Raw genomic sequence first — 16,513 nt, 5'->3', positions numbered from 1 at the left:
AAAAACAAAAAAAAAAAAAAAAAATACTAAAAAACAAATTGAGATGGGCTATAAAAATATGGTTTTTCCAAACTGCAATGGGCTATAAAATACACTTTGGATTTCAAAGGTGGTATAAAAATTATCTATACTGATATTTTATCTATATGTGGTATTTTATATTGATTACTATATTTTCTTTGCTTGTTTTGGGTTTTTTTTTTTTTTGGTACTGGGAATCAAACTCGATCTTGCGCTTGCCAGGCAGGCACTTGTGCCACTGAGCTATATCCCTGGCCCGATTACTATATTTTGGATATGTCAGGTTAAATAATTTTTTAAGTAGTTACATAGGCTGACCTCAAACACATGATCCTCCTGTCTCAGCCTCCTAAGTAGCTGGGATTTACAGGTGTGCGCCATGGGAAAATATAATACTAAGATTACTTTCACCTGCTTCTCTTCCTCTCTTTTGATATGGCTCCTGGGAAGCTGAGAATTACCTATGTGGGTTGTATGTATGGCTCACGTTGTACAAAGTAGGATTGAAAAATAGGTGACTGCTTAAATTTTTAGAAATTTGCTATAATAAAAGACACATTGCCATGGGTTCCCCTCCAAGTACTCTCCTTCGAGCACCCTTAACCCGTTGTTCCCGCCGCTCTTGGAGGCAGTTCCGAGTTTAATTCTTTACTCTCTTCTTTTTCCTCCACTGCCAAATGCCTAAGCCCCTACCTTTCTCTCTGTCTCAGTTACCAAGAAAGGAGCTCATCCCCAGCCATCCACAGTCAGCCTCTGTCTCCAGCTGCCACACGGTTTTAATGATTTTTTTTTTGGTACCAGGAATCGAACTCAGGACCTTGCACTTGCCAGGCAGGCATTTGTGCCGCTGAACTATATCCCCAGTCCGCGCCACACGGTTTTCTGGTGGATGTGGAGACGGTGGAGAACAGGAATGACCTGGCCTCTCTCCCTCAACAGGGGCTTGGAGAGAACCGTGGCCTTGCCTGGCAAAGCCTGGCCCACCTGCAAGTAAATGAATCACAAATTACGTGCACAAGACACACGTGCAAAGGCCCTGCAAGCACTAGCGCTGAGGTCTGGTTATCCCCGGAACTGCATCGAAAAGAACCATGAGGCACCCAGTCTGGAAAATATTACAGCCACATCTAGCAACAGGCAGGACCCACGAACAGGAATGCGGGTGGGGAAGGTCTTGCAGATGAAATGATGGGTTACAGCAAGCAGTCCAAGCCGCCGCCCCAGTGACACCATAATGTCACCGACCAGCCTTGGGCAGGACGCCTCAAGCCCTCTGGACACAGTCTCCTCATCTGTAGGGGTCACAGGATACCAGGAACTGTGAAGATTGGATGGGATACAGCTGCAAAGGGCTCCAGGGATATAGCTCAGTGGTATAAGCACCTGCCTGGCAAGCACAAGGTCCTGAGTTCAATTCCCGGTACCAAAACAAAACAAAACAAAAAAAAGTTACAGTTTAAAAAAAAACAAAACAAAAAAAAAGAAAGAAAAACAATGCAGGGGGCTGGGGATTTAGCTCAGCAGCACAGCACCAGCCGGCAAGCACAAGGTCATGAGTTCCATTCCCGGTACCAGAAAACAAACAAACAAAAAAAAAAACAGATGCAAAGGGCGTTTTTGAATCAGAAAAGCTGCAGCAAAACAGTGTTTCCTGGCACGGGCTGTGGTGCTCCGCGAGCCTGCAACCAAGGAGAAGCCTCAGCAGAGGTCTCCCTGCAGGGCACCTGTCTCCCTGAGAGGAGTAGTCCTATTCGCGCTACACTGCAGCTCGTGACTCCCCAGCTCCGTCAGCACTGCAGCTGCGTGGCTTGGTCAGTAACACGCCTTCAGGAATTCAGCCAGATCTGTCAGACTCGGCCGCAGTCTGCCATGGCCTACACAGTGTACCTCTGGGAGAAGCACGGTCCATCCGTCCTGTGGCTAGTAGTTAATTATCAACTTACTCCAGCAGTTGCTTTTCCCAGTAACTGTCAGAATATTTAAGATTTACAACAGATTCTGATGACCCACCAAACAGCATTTCTGTTTAAAGTACCCAAGTGGTGTCCGGGTGGTGGCGCACGCCTGTAATCCCAGCACTTGGGAGGATGAGTCAGGAGGATCATTGTGAGTTCAAGGCTAGCCTGGGCTCGGAAAACAAACAGGTACCCAAGTGGTGAGAAAAACTATAAGAGAAAATTTTACCTGTGCAAAATAGAACCTAAATAGAATATTCTTCGTGTATTGACCATCTCCTTTGCACAAAATAAATGAACTCCTCCCTCCCATAAAGCAGAGATTAGCAAGGAACTACAGAGTGATAGGTGGCATTTAAATAGGGCAGCAGCCGGGGATATAGCTCAGTGGCACAAGCGCCTGCCTGGCAAGCGTTAAGGTCCTGAGTTCAATTCCTGGTACAAAAAAAATTTAGTGGGGTGCAGTGGTGCATGCCTGTAATCCTAGCACTCAGGAGGCTGAGGCAGGAGGATTCACCGACCAGCCTTGGGCAGGACACCTCAAGCCCTCTGGACACAGTCTCCTCATCTGTAGGGGTCACAGGATACCAGGAACTGTGAAGATTGGATGGGATACAGATGCAAAGGGCGCCAGGGACATAGCTCAGCGGTATAAGCACCCGCCTGGCAAGCACAAGGTCCTGATTTCCATTCCCGGTAACAAAACAAAACAAAACAAAAATGCAAATTTTTGTTTGCATTTGTTGCATTTTTGTAACAAAAATGGCCTTGCAAATTCAGGCCAGCCTGAACTGCATAGTGAGACTCTGTCTCAAAAAGACAAAAAATAAATAAATAAATAAATAAATAAATAAATAGGGCAGCAGCAGGGAGTGGTGGCCCATGTCCCTAACCCTAGCACTCAGGAGGCTGAGGCAAGAGGATTGCCATGAGTTCAAGACCAGCTAGATAGTTCAAGGCCATCCTGGGCTACATAGTTCAAGGACAGCCTGAACTACATAGCAAGACCCCATCTCAAAATAAAATAAAATAAATAGAATAAAATAAAAACGGAGCAGAGCAGGGACACCACAGATGTTTTTGTTTGCTTTTTTTTTTTTTTTTTACAGAAAAAGCTAACACAAAATTTCATAACAAAATAACAGGGGGATGACAACAGTTAATACCTTCCATGTTGTTATCTTTAAAGTAGTTCGCCTTTCTCTCCTGGAGATTCTGACCTCCCCTCTGGACCCCGCGACTACAGGCGCGCAGGGCTTGGCGCGCAGGGCTTGGCGTGCATTCGCATAACTGATGAGAGGACCCGGAGCTTCCCAGCCTCCATAAACGGCGGAAAAGGCGCGCTGCATCTTTAAGGCCGTCCGCTTGGCAGACGTAGGCAGGGCCGGCTCTGCTGCAGCAGCAGCGCCTCAGCCCACCCATGAGGTGGTTAGCCAAGGTGGAGGATGGGGAGAGAATGGACCTGTCCCAGCTCCTCAATGAGATCAGGACAAACTATGAAAAGCTCCTCAGCAGCAATCAGATAGAGACGGTGCTGTCCACGAGGATGCAGGTAATGATTTCCCAGAGACAGGCACCTCCCAGGATAAGGAGACGGTCGTGTCTGCCCAATTCCTTCCCCGGCCTCCCCGAGGTACGGTATTTCCTTTCCTTTCCGATGCGGACACACTGGGGAAGGAGCGGAGGTCTTCCGTGCCGGGAGATCGGGATGACAAAGGGGAAAGCTGCGGCGCCCCCCGCCCCCCCGCTAAGCTGAGCTCTATGGAAAGGGGGGGATGCATCTGATTTTCAGCTAGATGACGAGGGGGGGATCATGAATAAAGCGTGGAACCCATAAACAGTAAAATGGTGCACCCCAAGCTCGTTTAGACATCTTGGAGAAGGCAGCGTCTCAGACACCCTTCACAGGCAGCGTGAAGTTACTTACAAGAATGATTCAAACCACGTCTTTTTAACGCAAGCCTTAGGTAAGATTTCTTGCTGGGCACACGTTCTGAAGGTAATTTTCGAAGAGGTTCCTGTTATCTTTTTAATGAGTTCAGGTTTATACTAGATTGTTATAAATAGCAGTCATCTCAGGACGGAGGGAGGCCTTCAGAGCTAATAATATCAGTTGTGACAATCAAATTCCCCAAATTGGTAATGAGTCTCCAACTAGGTCTTTTGCTTTTCAACTGTGAGAAATGTTTATGTTCAGTACAACCTTGCAATATGCAAGGAGCGAACCAACTTAAGAGCTACATTTCATATCCTTGGGTTTAAAGTGATAAGCACCTTTAGCAATTCATTCTGGCCTCAAGTCTTTAAACAAATTTTAAAGCAAATATTTTAAAAACAAAGATTTAGAAACTGAGGGGGTCTGTGTTTTTCACTCTGGTGCTGGTTTTCTTTAGCGTTCTTTTTAGTGTACCTAGGCTATCCGAGCTCAATTTTTATTCCAGGCACACAAATTCAGCAAAAAAAAAAAAAAAAGTTTACTTAAAAACATCATCAAAAAGAAACCAAAATACTGCTGGGAAATCATGGGCTTTTATTCTATGAGTACCTCATGATAGTGACATTATAAATTTTGCCCCTGGGTACCATTTTCGGGTTTCATAAAAAATGACTGTCCTGGGTTTAAGCAAAGTCACTGGGACTTTTGATTTAAGCACTGGAATAATTCACTCATCTTTTACAATGAGAAGGGGGAAAAAATTAATAGAGGACCACTTCTGAAAATTATAAGCCAAGTAAACTCTTTATTTAGAGGTAGTAGAAATTCAGGGGTGGCTTGCAAAATTCAAAAGCCAAAATGAGTAAACTCAAATTTAAAAAGCGAGACTATGGTATAACTTTGGCTTAGGGGCATTTTTAAACATAAAACTACTTTAGAGAATCCTTCCCACCAATCATTTAGAAAGTCAACCGAGATGTAGTCAAGATAGCCTGCTTATTTAATGATCGGAAAAGCGCTTGAGGCCTTGCGGCTCCATCCCCAGACCCCGCCTTCACATCAGAAAATAAGCCAGTAGTTACCAGGCGGGGCTAAGTCACCCTGTGCCCGGTGGGCCCCCGCGACGCGCAGGTTCTCCCGGGGTCACACCATGCTGGCCGCTGTCTTGGGGCACGGCTGCAACTCCCAGGATTCCATGCGGAGGGAACCACAAATGGGGGGCCGGGGATTTAGCTCAGCGGCAAAAGCGCCTGCCTGGCATGCGCAAGGTCGTGAGTTCGGTTCCCGGTACCGGAGGAAAAAAAAACAAAAAAACCAAAAAACCAGAACCACAAATGGACAAGAATTGGAGACCTGCGTGTGGCCAGGGGCCATCCCGGGAACCTGGCTATGACAGACTCAAGCTGAGCTGCTGCCCCCACTCCAAACCCAGAGGCCCAGGAGGCGCCAGCATTTGTGTGCGCCGATTCCAAAATTCTAAAAGTTCTCTTTGAACACTAAGAGCAAGGGCCCAGCGACCCTAGAGCCTGTCAGTCTTGCTCTCCAGTACCTCGTTCTGAACTTGACTGATGCACTTTCGTGGGCTCCAGGCTCCTTTCATCAAAATGTATTGCATGATCAAACTCAGTTTTTTAATGTTAAAACCTTTATGATAAGAACAAAGTTACTGGGGCTGGGGATTTAGCTCAGCGGTACAAGCGCCTGTCTAGCAAGCGCAAGTTCCTGAGTTCCTCACGTAGCAAAAAAAAAAAAAAGAACAAAGTTGCCATTTTTTGCTTCAAAATGTTACCATCAAGCCATTACACTGTTCCAACTGTTCTTGGGGCCAAATGTTGAAAATTCTGTCAACAGATATTTTCTTTTCATTCCAACATCAGCATGAAAGCATATAAAATCAAATATAAAAGTCCCACTTACTTTTAATGGAGCACATTTAAAAACAATCTTTAAGATATTGTTTCTGTTACAACCCCAGATACCCAAAACTGAGCACAACTGTAATTCTCTAGGAGGCTGAGGCAGGAGGATTAAGTTCCAGGCCAGCCTGGGCAACTTAGTAACTTAGCAAGATGCTGTCTCAAAAATTTTAAGAAGAGTTAGGGATGTAGCACAGTAGAACGGCCCTGGGTTGAGTCTGAAGTACCATTAAAAAAACAAAAAAAAAATTTCTTTTTAAAAAGATCCTTTTGCTGGATGTGGTGGTTCACACCTGTCATCCCAGCACTCAGGAGGCTGAGGCAGGAGGATTGCGTCCAGCTCTAGGCCAGACTGTGCTACCTAGTGAGTTCAAGGCCAGGCTGAACTACAAAGCAAGACCCCGCCTCAAAGATAAATAAATATGAATCACAGATTGTGTCTGGCAAGGGCTCTGGGAACCATTTCCTTCAGAGGAAGCTGAGGCTGACAGTACAGTGAGGAGCTCACATATTGACTTCAGGCCTAACCAGCTCTAGAAATCACGGTTGCAGTCTGGCGCTCAAAGATGATTTGACTCCTGCACTCCTCCGAGATCGCTTTGAAGCCCCGTTTTCACAGCGGTCCTTGTTTCCCTTCGCTGTTGCTGGCTTTCTCACAGCTGGAAGAAGACATCAGCAAAAAAATGGACCAGGATGAAGAGGCTCTGAAGGCGGCTCGAGCGGAACTCAAGGAGGCGCGCCGCCAGTGGCACCACCTGCAAGTGGAGATCGAGTCGCTGCACGCCGTGGTGAGGAGGGCAGCCGGGTGTGGGGCGCGCGCCTGTCATCCCAGCACTCGGGAGGCTGAGGCAGGAGGATCGCTGGGAGTTCAAGCCCAGCCTGAACGACACAGGGAGACCCTGTCTCAAAAAAAAAAGAAAATGCAGCCGTACCTGCTCGTCATCCTGGGGCTACTTGTTGAAAAGGTGAAACAGCACTTTGGATCTGGGGGTTTTTGAGACAGAGTCTTTCTTTGTAGCCCAGGCTGGCCTGGAACTTGCCTTGAACCTCCTGCCTCAGCCTCTGGAGTGCCGGGATGACAGACGTGCGCCACCACGCCAGGCTGGAGCGCTTGTTATTATCCAGTGTTTTAACAGTGGGCTTCTTGTATTCAGGCTACCGAGACGTCCAGCAGAAAAACATGCTGAAGCACTTTCCTAAAATGCCTTTTTAAGCAGTCTGCTCTGCCTTTGATATTCAATGTACTATGTATTTAATATTTGTAAAAATCAAACGATTCTGAATATGCCGGGCGTGGTGACGCACACCTGTGATGCCAGCGCTCGGGAGGCTGAGGCAGGAGGACCGCTGAGAGTTCAAGGCCAGCCTGGGCTAAGAGAGCAAGAGCCCCACCTCGCACCTCTGGTTCCCTGAGGCCGCTCTCCGTCCACAGGAAAGGGGCCTGGAGAGCTCCCTGCAGGCCAGCGAGCAGCAGCACCAGATGCAGCTGCAGGACCTGGAGGCGGTGATCGAGGGGCTGGAGACGGAGCTGCAGGACGTGCGGCGCGGCATCGAGAGGCAGCTGCAAGAGCACGAGCTGCTTCTCAACACGAAGATGAGGCTCGAGCAGGAAATCGCCACCTACCGCCGCCTCCTGGAGAGGGAGGAAATCAGGTACCCACCGCGCGGACGTGGGCGGAGAGACCCAAAGGCAGGCGAGGACCCGTCCTCGCCAAGGCGCATGCGCTGAGCGCAACACCCCGCTTGGAGGACGACTTCCGCCTCCTCAAACAGAGACAGACAGTTGCTCTGCTTGGTGACAGGCGCCTACCTGTCATCCAGCACTCAGGAAGCTGAGGCAGGGGGATGGCTGTGAGTTCGAGACCAGCCTGGGCTACATAGTGAGCTCAAGGCCAGGCTGGTTATTTGGAGACAGGGTCTCCCTGAGCCACTCAAGTGCCCAAAGGAGGCTTGCCATCACACCCAGCTCAAAAATGACCTTTATTTAGTTTCTCCTTTTTTTTTTTTTTTTTTCTGTTGTTGTTTTCGTTTCTTGAGACAGGGTCTCACTATGTAACAGGCTGGCCTCGAACTCACAATGATCCTCCTGCCTCAGCCTCCTGAGTGCTGGGATTTGGCTTCTCTCGTTGCAGTTTGTCTCTTTTAAGCTTAGCCTTTCTTTCGATAGACCATCCAAAAAGACAGTTTGGAAGATGCATGTACTATCACCAGAATCGCATCCTAAGGGCCCACCCACCACACATTAAACATGAAAATAAATTAATAATAATAAGAATGTGATTAAGCTACAACCAAGGAAAGTAATAAAGTTCCGAATTGATTTAGAAGACTTCCAAGCTGGGCGTGGTGGTGCACAGCTGGAAAACCACCACTTAGGACGCTGAGGCAGGAGGATCACTGCAAGTTTGAGACCAACCCAGATCACATACCAAGACTCTCAAAAAAAAAAAAAGACTTCCAGATGTTCCAATAGGAAAAGGCATTAAAACGGGAAATCTTTGTTCATACAATATCAAAATTGGTGATCACTTCTGAGGTTGTGTAGCTGTGAACATGGCACAGCAACATGCTTGTAGAAAGAAACCTTTATTCTTGCTTGTTTCAGAATTCTAAGTCCTCCATGAAACTAGATGAAACTTTAGCCTATGATAAGTCTTTACATTTATTAAATTTTTAAAAAGCATAAACTCAGCTTAAAATATACCACTTATTAGCTAAGTGACCTTGGGCAAATTACTTAACTTTCTGTTTTTTGGTTTCTTAATCTGTGAAATGGCAGTAATACTGTAATAATAATATTAAATATTACCTACCTCATAGAATTGCTATGAGCATTAAAGGAGCCAATGTTCGTAAAATTTTTAAAATAGTAGCTGGCACACCGTAAGTGCTCTATAGATGCAGGTATACATGGATAGCTATAGTTTCATATATAGTTATGTAGAGTTACGTATGGCTATGGTAAGCCAGGAATGGTGGCGCACTCCTATAATCCCAGCACTCGGGAGGCTGAGGCAGGAGGATCGTGGCAAGTTCAAGACCAGCCTGAGCTACAAAGTGAGCTGACGCCCAGTCTGAACTGCATAGCAAGACCCTGTCTCAAAAAGACAAAAAAAAAAGTATGGATATGGTGATATGTGACTATATATTGTTAAACAAAATAAACGGTTGTATGGTCAGGTATGGCGGCACACTCCTGTCATTCCAGCACTTGAAGCTGAAGCAGGAGGATTGCTGCAAGTTCAAGACCAACCTGGGCTACATAGTTCAAAGCCAACCTGAACTAGATAGCAAGACCCTATCTCAAAAACAAAAAAAGAAAACTGGCTGTGGATTTTACCTAATTCCTAATCATTCAAGATGTTGACAAACTGATCTTTAATATTTCTATAATAAATTTTGAATTTTGAATTATGCTACTCTTAAGATCTACCAAAAAAGAAAAAGAGCAAAACAGAACAAGACTTCATGTACCCACCTGCGCTAGTTTAAGAAATTATGCCGGGCGTGGTAGCACACGCCTGTGATCCCAGCACTTAGGAGGCTGAGGCAGGAGGATCCTTGTGAGTTCAAGATCAGCCTGGGCTACAAAGTGAGCTCAAGGCCATCCTGAACTGCATAGCAAGACTCTATCTCAAAAAGAAAAAAAAAGTAATTATATGTTCCCTGTGTTGCTGAAGTCCCCTGGGCACAGAAATGGCATCCCCCAAACCTATCCTCCGAACCTGGTGCATTCCATTAGAGTAGTATAGTATACATTCTGTAGTACAGTATATCACCTCCTCCAATGGAACTGATATGTTCCATTGGAGGAGGTGATATATGTATGCACAGGCATCACTCACAAAATCTAGAGCTGTTTTGCATGTCACTTTAACCTTTATAAAGTTAGCGGCAGCTGTCTTCTTTCATGCACATGATGCCGGGAGGTTGACCCCCAAAGATACGGTATTGTCACTGCGAAATAGTTTCTGCTGTACGATTGCTCTAATCCAGGGATGGCGAACCTTTCAGAGCTTTTGACAATAACAAACACCCGCTGCACACGCGTGCCACAGGTTCGCCACCACTGTTCACTGTTTGGACTATTTGCAAATGCAGTGTTGCTCCTGTAATATAATTCTGTCCTTTTTCAGGTACTATGGTTGTATCCAGGGTGGGAAAAAGGAGCCCAAGCCTACCACCAGTAGAGTTGGTTTTGTTTTACCTTCAGGTGAGTGGTTGAGGGTGGTGATTTGAAAAGTGATGCCTCACTTCCTAGAATGAAATTAAGCTCTCCAAAGTAGCAAAAACAAGTCGTATTTGCGTCAAAGTTTGACACATAAGGTAGTCGTGCACATCCTTCCCCGCTGTAATTTGTCATATATAACATTTTCGCAGCCATCATAAATGAAATATCTTTTTCAACAAAACTCTCACAAAAGTATGAGGATGAAAAAGTGGAAACGGTAACCAAGCAGGCAACGGTAAATGGAAATATCGTGAAGGAGAGCACCGAGGCTCACGGCACCATTCAGTAAGTAAAATAACCCTGACTGAGAAATAACAACAGCCCAGGCATGGTGATGCACGCCTGCAATCCCAGCACTCGGGAGGCTGAGGCAGGAGGATCGCTGAGAGTTTAAGACCAGCCTGGACCACACAGTGAGACCCTGTCTCAAAGCCAGAGAGAGGGAAGGATAAAGGGAGAGAGAGAGAAAAGGGGAGAATGCATAAGCATAGGTAAAGAAATTAACTTCAATCAAATAAACCCAGGAGTGAATCTTCTTTGTTTCTAAACAGTCTTCATCTATTGTGTTTTGTTTTGGTTTGGTTTTTGGTTTTTTGAGACAGGGTCTCGCTATGTTGTTCATACTCGTCTTGAACTCACTGTATGGCCCAGGCTGCCCTTGAACTCACAGCAATCCTCCTGCCTCAGCCTCCTGCGTGCTGGGATTACAGGTGTGCGCCACCACACCCAGCTTACACTGTGATTTTTAAACCAAAATGAATATATATATATATATATATATGGTGAAAAATACACAAGGCATCGATTAATGTACTGTTCTAAAAATAAAACCAGACCAAGAGAATTCCGCGCACATTGCACAGAATTCCTCAGAAATTACACCCCTGTGAGTTTTTAAAGTCTTGGTTATCAATTATAGACTTCACAAACCATGAGTTATACAACTATTTGGTTTTCCCGTACTTCTCCCATAGAAAGTGTCACTCTTTCATTTCAGGACAGAGAAGGTGGATGAAGTCATTAAGGAGTGGGAAGGCTCCTTCTTCAAAGACAACCCTCGCTTGAGGAAGAAGTCTGTTTCTCTGCGGTTTGACCTGCACCTGGCGGCCACGGACGAGGGCTGCTTACAGACCGGGCAGGACAACCTGCCCGACATCGAGGTCAGGCTGATCATGCGGCGCTCCTGCAGCATCCCCTCTATCCAGCGCCCCGCGCCCGCTGACTAGCCCCACGCTGGCATCGCCTTGATCTGCAAGTCCCGCGAGGACGGGAGGCCGGGACGGGGCCATGCTGACCTCTCTCTGTCTGAAATGTAAATTCTTAAGTACGGAGGGAAAATGTGAGGATCCACCTGTGGTGGTTGATTCCCTTCAGGGAAAAAAAAAACAGCTAAGGGTTAACGTTTCTCTGAACTCAATTATGGGCATATTTTTGGGAGAGGGAGAGCTCAAAAATAAAATCAGAAATTCAGGATGGTTTCTATTTTATTTATTCTCCAAATGGTCTTCTTTTTCCCTGGAAATTTTATCAGAGACTGGCCGTACATGGTACTGAGCTGGCTTGGTTTAAAGCTGTGATTTCACTGGAAGGCAGCTGTGGCGAACCTCTGGCACGCGTGCCCCAGCGAACTGTTTATTATCGCCAGAAGCTCTAAAAGGTTCGCCATCACGGCTCTTAAGAGTGTCTGAAGACGACTATCAACTGTGAAGAGACGTCACTGTTTCCCGATTGGCTGAACCTAAAACGTTTATTCTACTTTAAAAAGCCAGCAGGGGTAACGTTTTAAGGGGGGGACTCGCTAGTCACTTAGAATGTTTCCTTTCGAGACAATCATTTGGACACTTCGAAAAATAAGACGAGTTCTCTTCATGAACGGTCATGAGCGAACTACAGAACACACTCCAAGGGGACTGCGATGATAAACACCATTGTTACTCTACACCTGCAAGTTTTCTGTAAGCAGTATCTGAATTCCAGAAGAGCCACTCTATTGAAAGAACTTTTAAAAAAGAAAATCAGAAGGCCAGTTATAAAATTAAAACACGAACAGCAAACTGCAAAGGTGTTTTTTATAGTTACTAGAATGGTCACCCAACCCTCAAGTGTCCCAGCATCTGCATCTAGAAAGGTAAATGTGATCACGTCTTGGCTTAGGTAAGTTACTCCATGGAGTACTATGAGTATTTCTTGTAGTCATTTATGTGAACTAAGATAACGCCATTGTTATCTAAGCTAAGAGTCTTTGTGGTATTTGTTTCTGGTTTTTGGTTTGTTTTGTCTTGTTTTTTTGTTTTTTTGAGACAGGGTCTCACTATGTAGTTCAGGCCGGCCTTGAGCTCACTTTGTAGCCCAAGCTGGTCTCAAACTCTCAAAGATCCTCCTGCTTCGGCCCCCCAAGTGCTGGGATTGGGGCTGGGGATTTAGCTCAGCGGCACGGCGCCTGCCTGGCAAGCGCTAGGTCGTGAGCTCGATTCCTGGTACGGGGCGGGGGGCAAGTCCTGGAATTACAGGCATGCGCCACTATGCCCAGCACCGTGGGATTTGTTTTTAAATTGCTCAAACTAATAAATATGGATAAAACACATATTTGTGCATAAGTGAAGCATTGTTGTGAAGTTTTCTAAAGAAGCGAATTTGCTCAATACAAGTATATTTATTTTAAGACCTTAAAAAATAAATACTTCTTTTAAAACACTAGAAATTGACAGGCTATTTTTTTTCTAAGCAGAAAAAAATGGATGAGTATAACTCATACTTTTTTCCCAGCGAAAGTATTACCTAAGGGCTATAGCTACGTTAGAATTTTAGTACAGCGTGCATATATATATACATGCTATATGTATATATGCTGTATGTGTGTATGTATATATGCTGTATGTATATTTATACATACCAGTAAAATGTTTGTTTTCATCAGAAGAAAATTATGTTAATTTCTAACATAATACATAAATAGAATGTTTTACATTTTCTTTCAGTTGTTTGTGAGGCCTTTCAGCCTGGCTTATTCTATTCAGTGAAAAGGAGACAATTTTGTTTCGTCAAGGATACCATCGCATGTTAAGTGCTAATTCTTGTGTAATCATCTGACGTAAAGTACATCCTGTAAATAAATAAAAATGTTTCTCCTGGGCCGGGGGTTAGAGCCCAGTGGTGGAGCGCTTGCTAGCATGCCTGAGGCCCTGGGTTCAATTCCCAGCACCAAGGGAGGAAAAAAAAAACCAGTTTCATTCAATGTTTGTTAAATGTTACAAATTTTATCAAAGCTTTAAAAATGCATTCGTATCCACTATTGTATTAACGTTCCTACCCTAAGCAAGTGTGCTCATGTAACAAAGCAATCTATCTAATGTCCCTCCTCACAGAGCTCAGACCTTAGTAGGGGCATTAGGAATGTAACCGCTTGTTGTCGGAATTCCACTATGCAGCTGTTGTGTGTATGACATGTACATTTTAAAATACAGTACTTGATTTTGTAAAAAAGAAAAAGCTTTATTTCCTCTGAGCCATTTTAAAACTGGAATATGAATTTACCCAAGTAAATGATACCACAATAAAAGAATATTGAAACGTGAACTCCAAGCTGCCTTGTGTTTGCCTTTGACACATAGCTCTCCTCGCCCAAAGAGGGCTCCGCCTGCGTCTTTAAACGAAACACAGGACGCCGGCCCACTCGGGGAATGAAGAAAACCGCGATCACAGAGCTTGTTCTGAGAGAACGGTCCCCAGTCGGACCCACTCGCGAGCCGACAACTGAGCCTTACACGGCGCTCTTGTGAACGTTCGCAACGTGAATGTTCGTAATTCGGGACTTTCTGTATTGACATCTCACCACAAAAATCAAAATAATCAAAATAACCACACTACCCCACAATTCTGGCAAAAGCATAACAGCAACTACCGTTCGTTTGTTTGTTTTTGTCTTTTTGAGACAGGGTCTCGCTATGCAGTTCAGGCTGGCCTTGAACTCACTCTGTAGCCCAGGCTGGTCTCCAATTCATAATGATCCTCCTGCCTCAGCCTCCCGAGTGCTGGGATCACAGGCGTGAGCCCCCATGCCCGGCCCTAACCACCAGTTAGTAAAGTGCTTTCTCCACTGGAAGCACAGGGTTCAAAAGACTGATTCATAATCCCTAATCCTCACGACAATCCTACAAGATAAACGATACTATCTTTCCCTTACAGAGGGATGAAATTAATATTCTTTGGTCTCACTGAGACATTCCAAATGCACACTGTGCTAACAAACTCCACAGTGATTCCAAGCACTAACAATAGTAAGACCCTGCTGGGTGTGGTGGCGCACGCCTGTAATCCCAACACTCGGGAGGCTGAGGCAGGAGGATCCTTGCAAGTTCAAGGCCAGCCTGGGCTACAAAGAGAGCTCAAGGCCAGCCTGAACTGCATAGGGAGACTCTGTCTCAAAAAGACAAAAATAAATAAATAAATAGTAAGACCCTATCCCTGGCTCCATCCCTAATGAACTGCACAAGAAGAGGAATCATTCTAAATCCTCAGGCTTTGATTTTCAAGTGTTTTAGCCAGGAGTGGTGACACACACCTGTCATCCCAGCACTTGGGTGGCTGAGGCAGGAGGATCACCACGAGTTTGAGGCCAGCCTGGGCTACACAGCAAGAGCCTGTCTCAAAAAAAAAGGAAAAGCAAAGAAAACAAAGGCAAAAGTGACACTTTGTAATAATTCCTTCCCTTCTTACCTCACAGTTGTTTGAAATAACATAAATGTGAGAATATTTGATGAAGCACTACTCAGATATACAATAGAACTTGGCCGAAAAACTGTCTCTGAGGCTGAAGGGCTTCTGAGGAAAACTACAGCTAACACTATGAATAGTTCAAAGCACAACAGAAAGAAATAATAGTGTAAATTTTTCAGTTGCTACTCTCCCCCAAAAAAGTTCTTTCCCAGAGAATTACCCAAATTGTATTGTTCTGCCCTCATGGTTTTCTAAAGAATAAAAGTGTTCCGTGAAGATAATAAATGATTATTATTTTAAGCCAATACATTTTAGGATGATTTGGTACACAAAAATGAACAATACTGCGTGGAAGCATTTTTCTTATTGACTTTTTTTAGAGTTCTTTACATTATCAAAGTTCAATTTGTCCCTCTGTTTGCTTTCTTTTATGTTTGTTTTTGAGATAGGGCTTTGCTGTGTGGTTAGCCTGGCCTTGAACTCACTATGTACCCCGGGCTGGCCTGGAACTCACTGAAATCCTCCTGCCTCAGCCTCCCGAGTGCTGAAATTACAGCACGTCCCACCACGCCCACTTTGTTTGCTTTCTTAACCTATTAAAAAAAAAAAGAGAGAGACAAAAAGTCAAAACATGTTTTAAATTAGTTTGAAAGTTTCATGTGCAAATGTATAGCCTATGGACCAAAATTAAACTTTAAACAATATGCATGTAGATAGCAGTCCAATTATGAACACCTCAAATCAAAGGCGAGTCTGTCAAAGGGCAGAACTTGGTTCTGTGTTTCCAAGTTATGGCCAGCATGGGCGCACAGACTGACAACAAAGAATCTAAAACAAGGAATCTATAGAAGTCACTAGAAGGCTTTCCAACCTGCCCTCGCACGCTGGAGACCAGGGCAAGCAAACTGCTTCCACAGACTCCCCGACGGCAGGTATTTTAGGCTACGTGAGGCTTCAGGGTCCCTGTAGCAACTCGGCAACTCTGCCCTCACAGTTTCCAGCAACTATAAACCATGATACTGATGGGGGTGGCTGCACCCAGGTGAACTGTACCCACAAGGACAGAGGCGGTGCAGATTCAGCCTGCAGCAGTATTTTATGAGCCTCACGGGGGACTGTTCTTCAGTGGGAGAATGCTTGTTGCCCTAGTGCATGTGAGGGCCTGGGTTCCACCACCTTGCTTAAAAAGAAAAACAGTTTGCCAACCCTACTTTCTAGAGCCTCAAAATTACCGATCGGGATGGGCCGATACCCAGAATCCCCAGAGCCATCCTTTTCCTCACCATGTGCCAAACTCGCATCCAGAAATCTTCAGTTATTCTGAGGGCAACACGGAGGATACAGAAGCACAACGTCCTCTGTCACTATCTATAAAACAACGTCAATTACTCTGCCTTGAAAGCGTGCTGGGCACCAATATTTCACAGCTATTTGTAGCACAGAAACTGAATATTCACACCAGGTGTGGCGGCGCACGCCTGTCATTGCCAGCACTTGGGAGGCTGAGGCAGGAGGACTGCTGTGAGTGTGAGGCCAGCCTAAACTGCATAACAAGACTCTGTCTCAAAAAACAACAAAAAAAACGAAACAGAATTGAATATTCATTGTAGCTCTGTCTGCTTTCGTAGAAAGAGCTGAGAAAACTCTTCTGTTTCTGCATTTTGCCTATGACTAGGCTTTCATAGGTTTTTTGGCTCAAGCAGAGCTCTGTCCTCTCTTTCTCTTAGTTTTCAGGGGC

General features: G+C 45.2%; 1 protein-coding gene across 2 annotated transcripts; it reads left to right on the top strand.

Annotated features, from left to right (window-relative positions):
* Positions 1–3,237: 3,237 nt before the first annotated feature.
* On the top strand, positions 3,238–11,530 carry Krt222 (keratin 222, type II). 2 transcript variants are annotated; one of them, XM_005394366.2, is made up of 6 exons: positions 3,238–3,528; positions 6,488–6,616; positions 7,261–7,481; positions 9,965–10,041; positions 10,209–10,344; positions 11,057–11,530. In XM_005394366.2, exons 1-6 carry the CDS (start codon positions 3,397–3,399, stop codon positions 11,283–11,285), a joined length of 924 nt encoding a protein of 307 aa, XP_005394423.1. In that variant the 5' UTR covers positions 3,238–3,396; the 3' UTR covers positions 11,286–11,530. The 2 variants fall into 2 exon arrangements, with proteins under 2 accessions (XP_005394423.1, XP_013374853.1); XM_013519399.1 differs by having other exon boundaries at positions 3,238–3,609.
* The last annotated feature ends 4,983 nt before the right edge of the window (positions 11,531–16,513 follow it).

The sequence above is a fragment of the Chinchilla lanigera genome, unplaced genomic scaffold (assembly GCF_000276665.1).
Source record: "Chinchilla lanigera isolate Chin_1 unplaced genomic scaffold, ChiLan1.0 scaffold00050, whole genome shotgun sequence".
Lineage (NCBI taxonomy): Eukaryota > Metazoa > Chordata > Mammalia > Rodentia > Chinchillidae > Chinchilla > Chinchilla lanigera.
The sequence above is the reverse complement of the archived record's forward strand: the minus strand, read 5'-3'. Positions and strand labels throughout refer to the sequence as shown.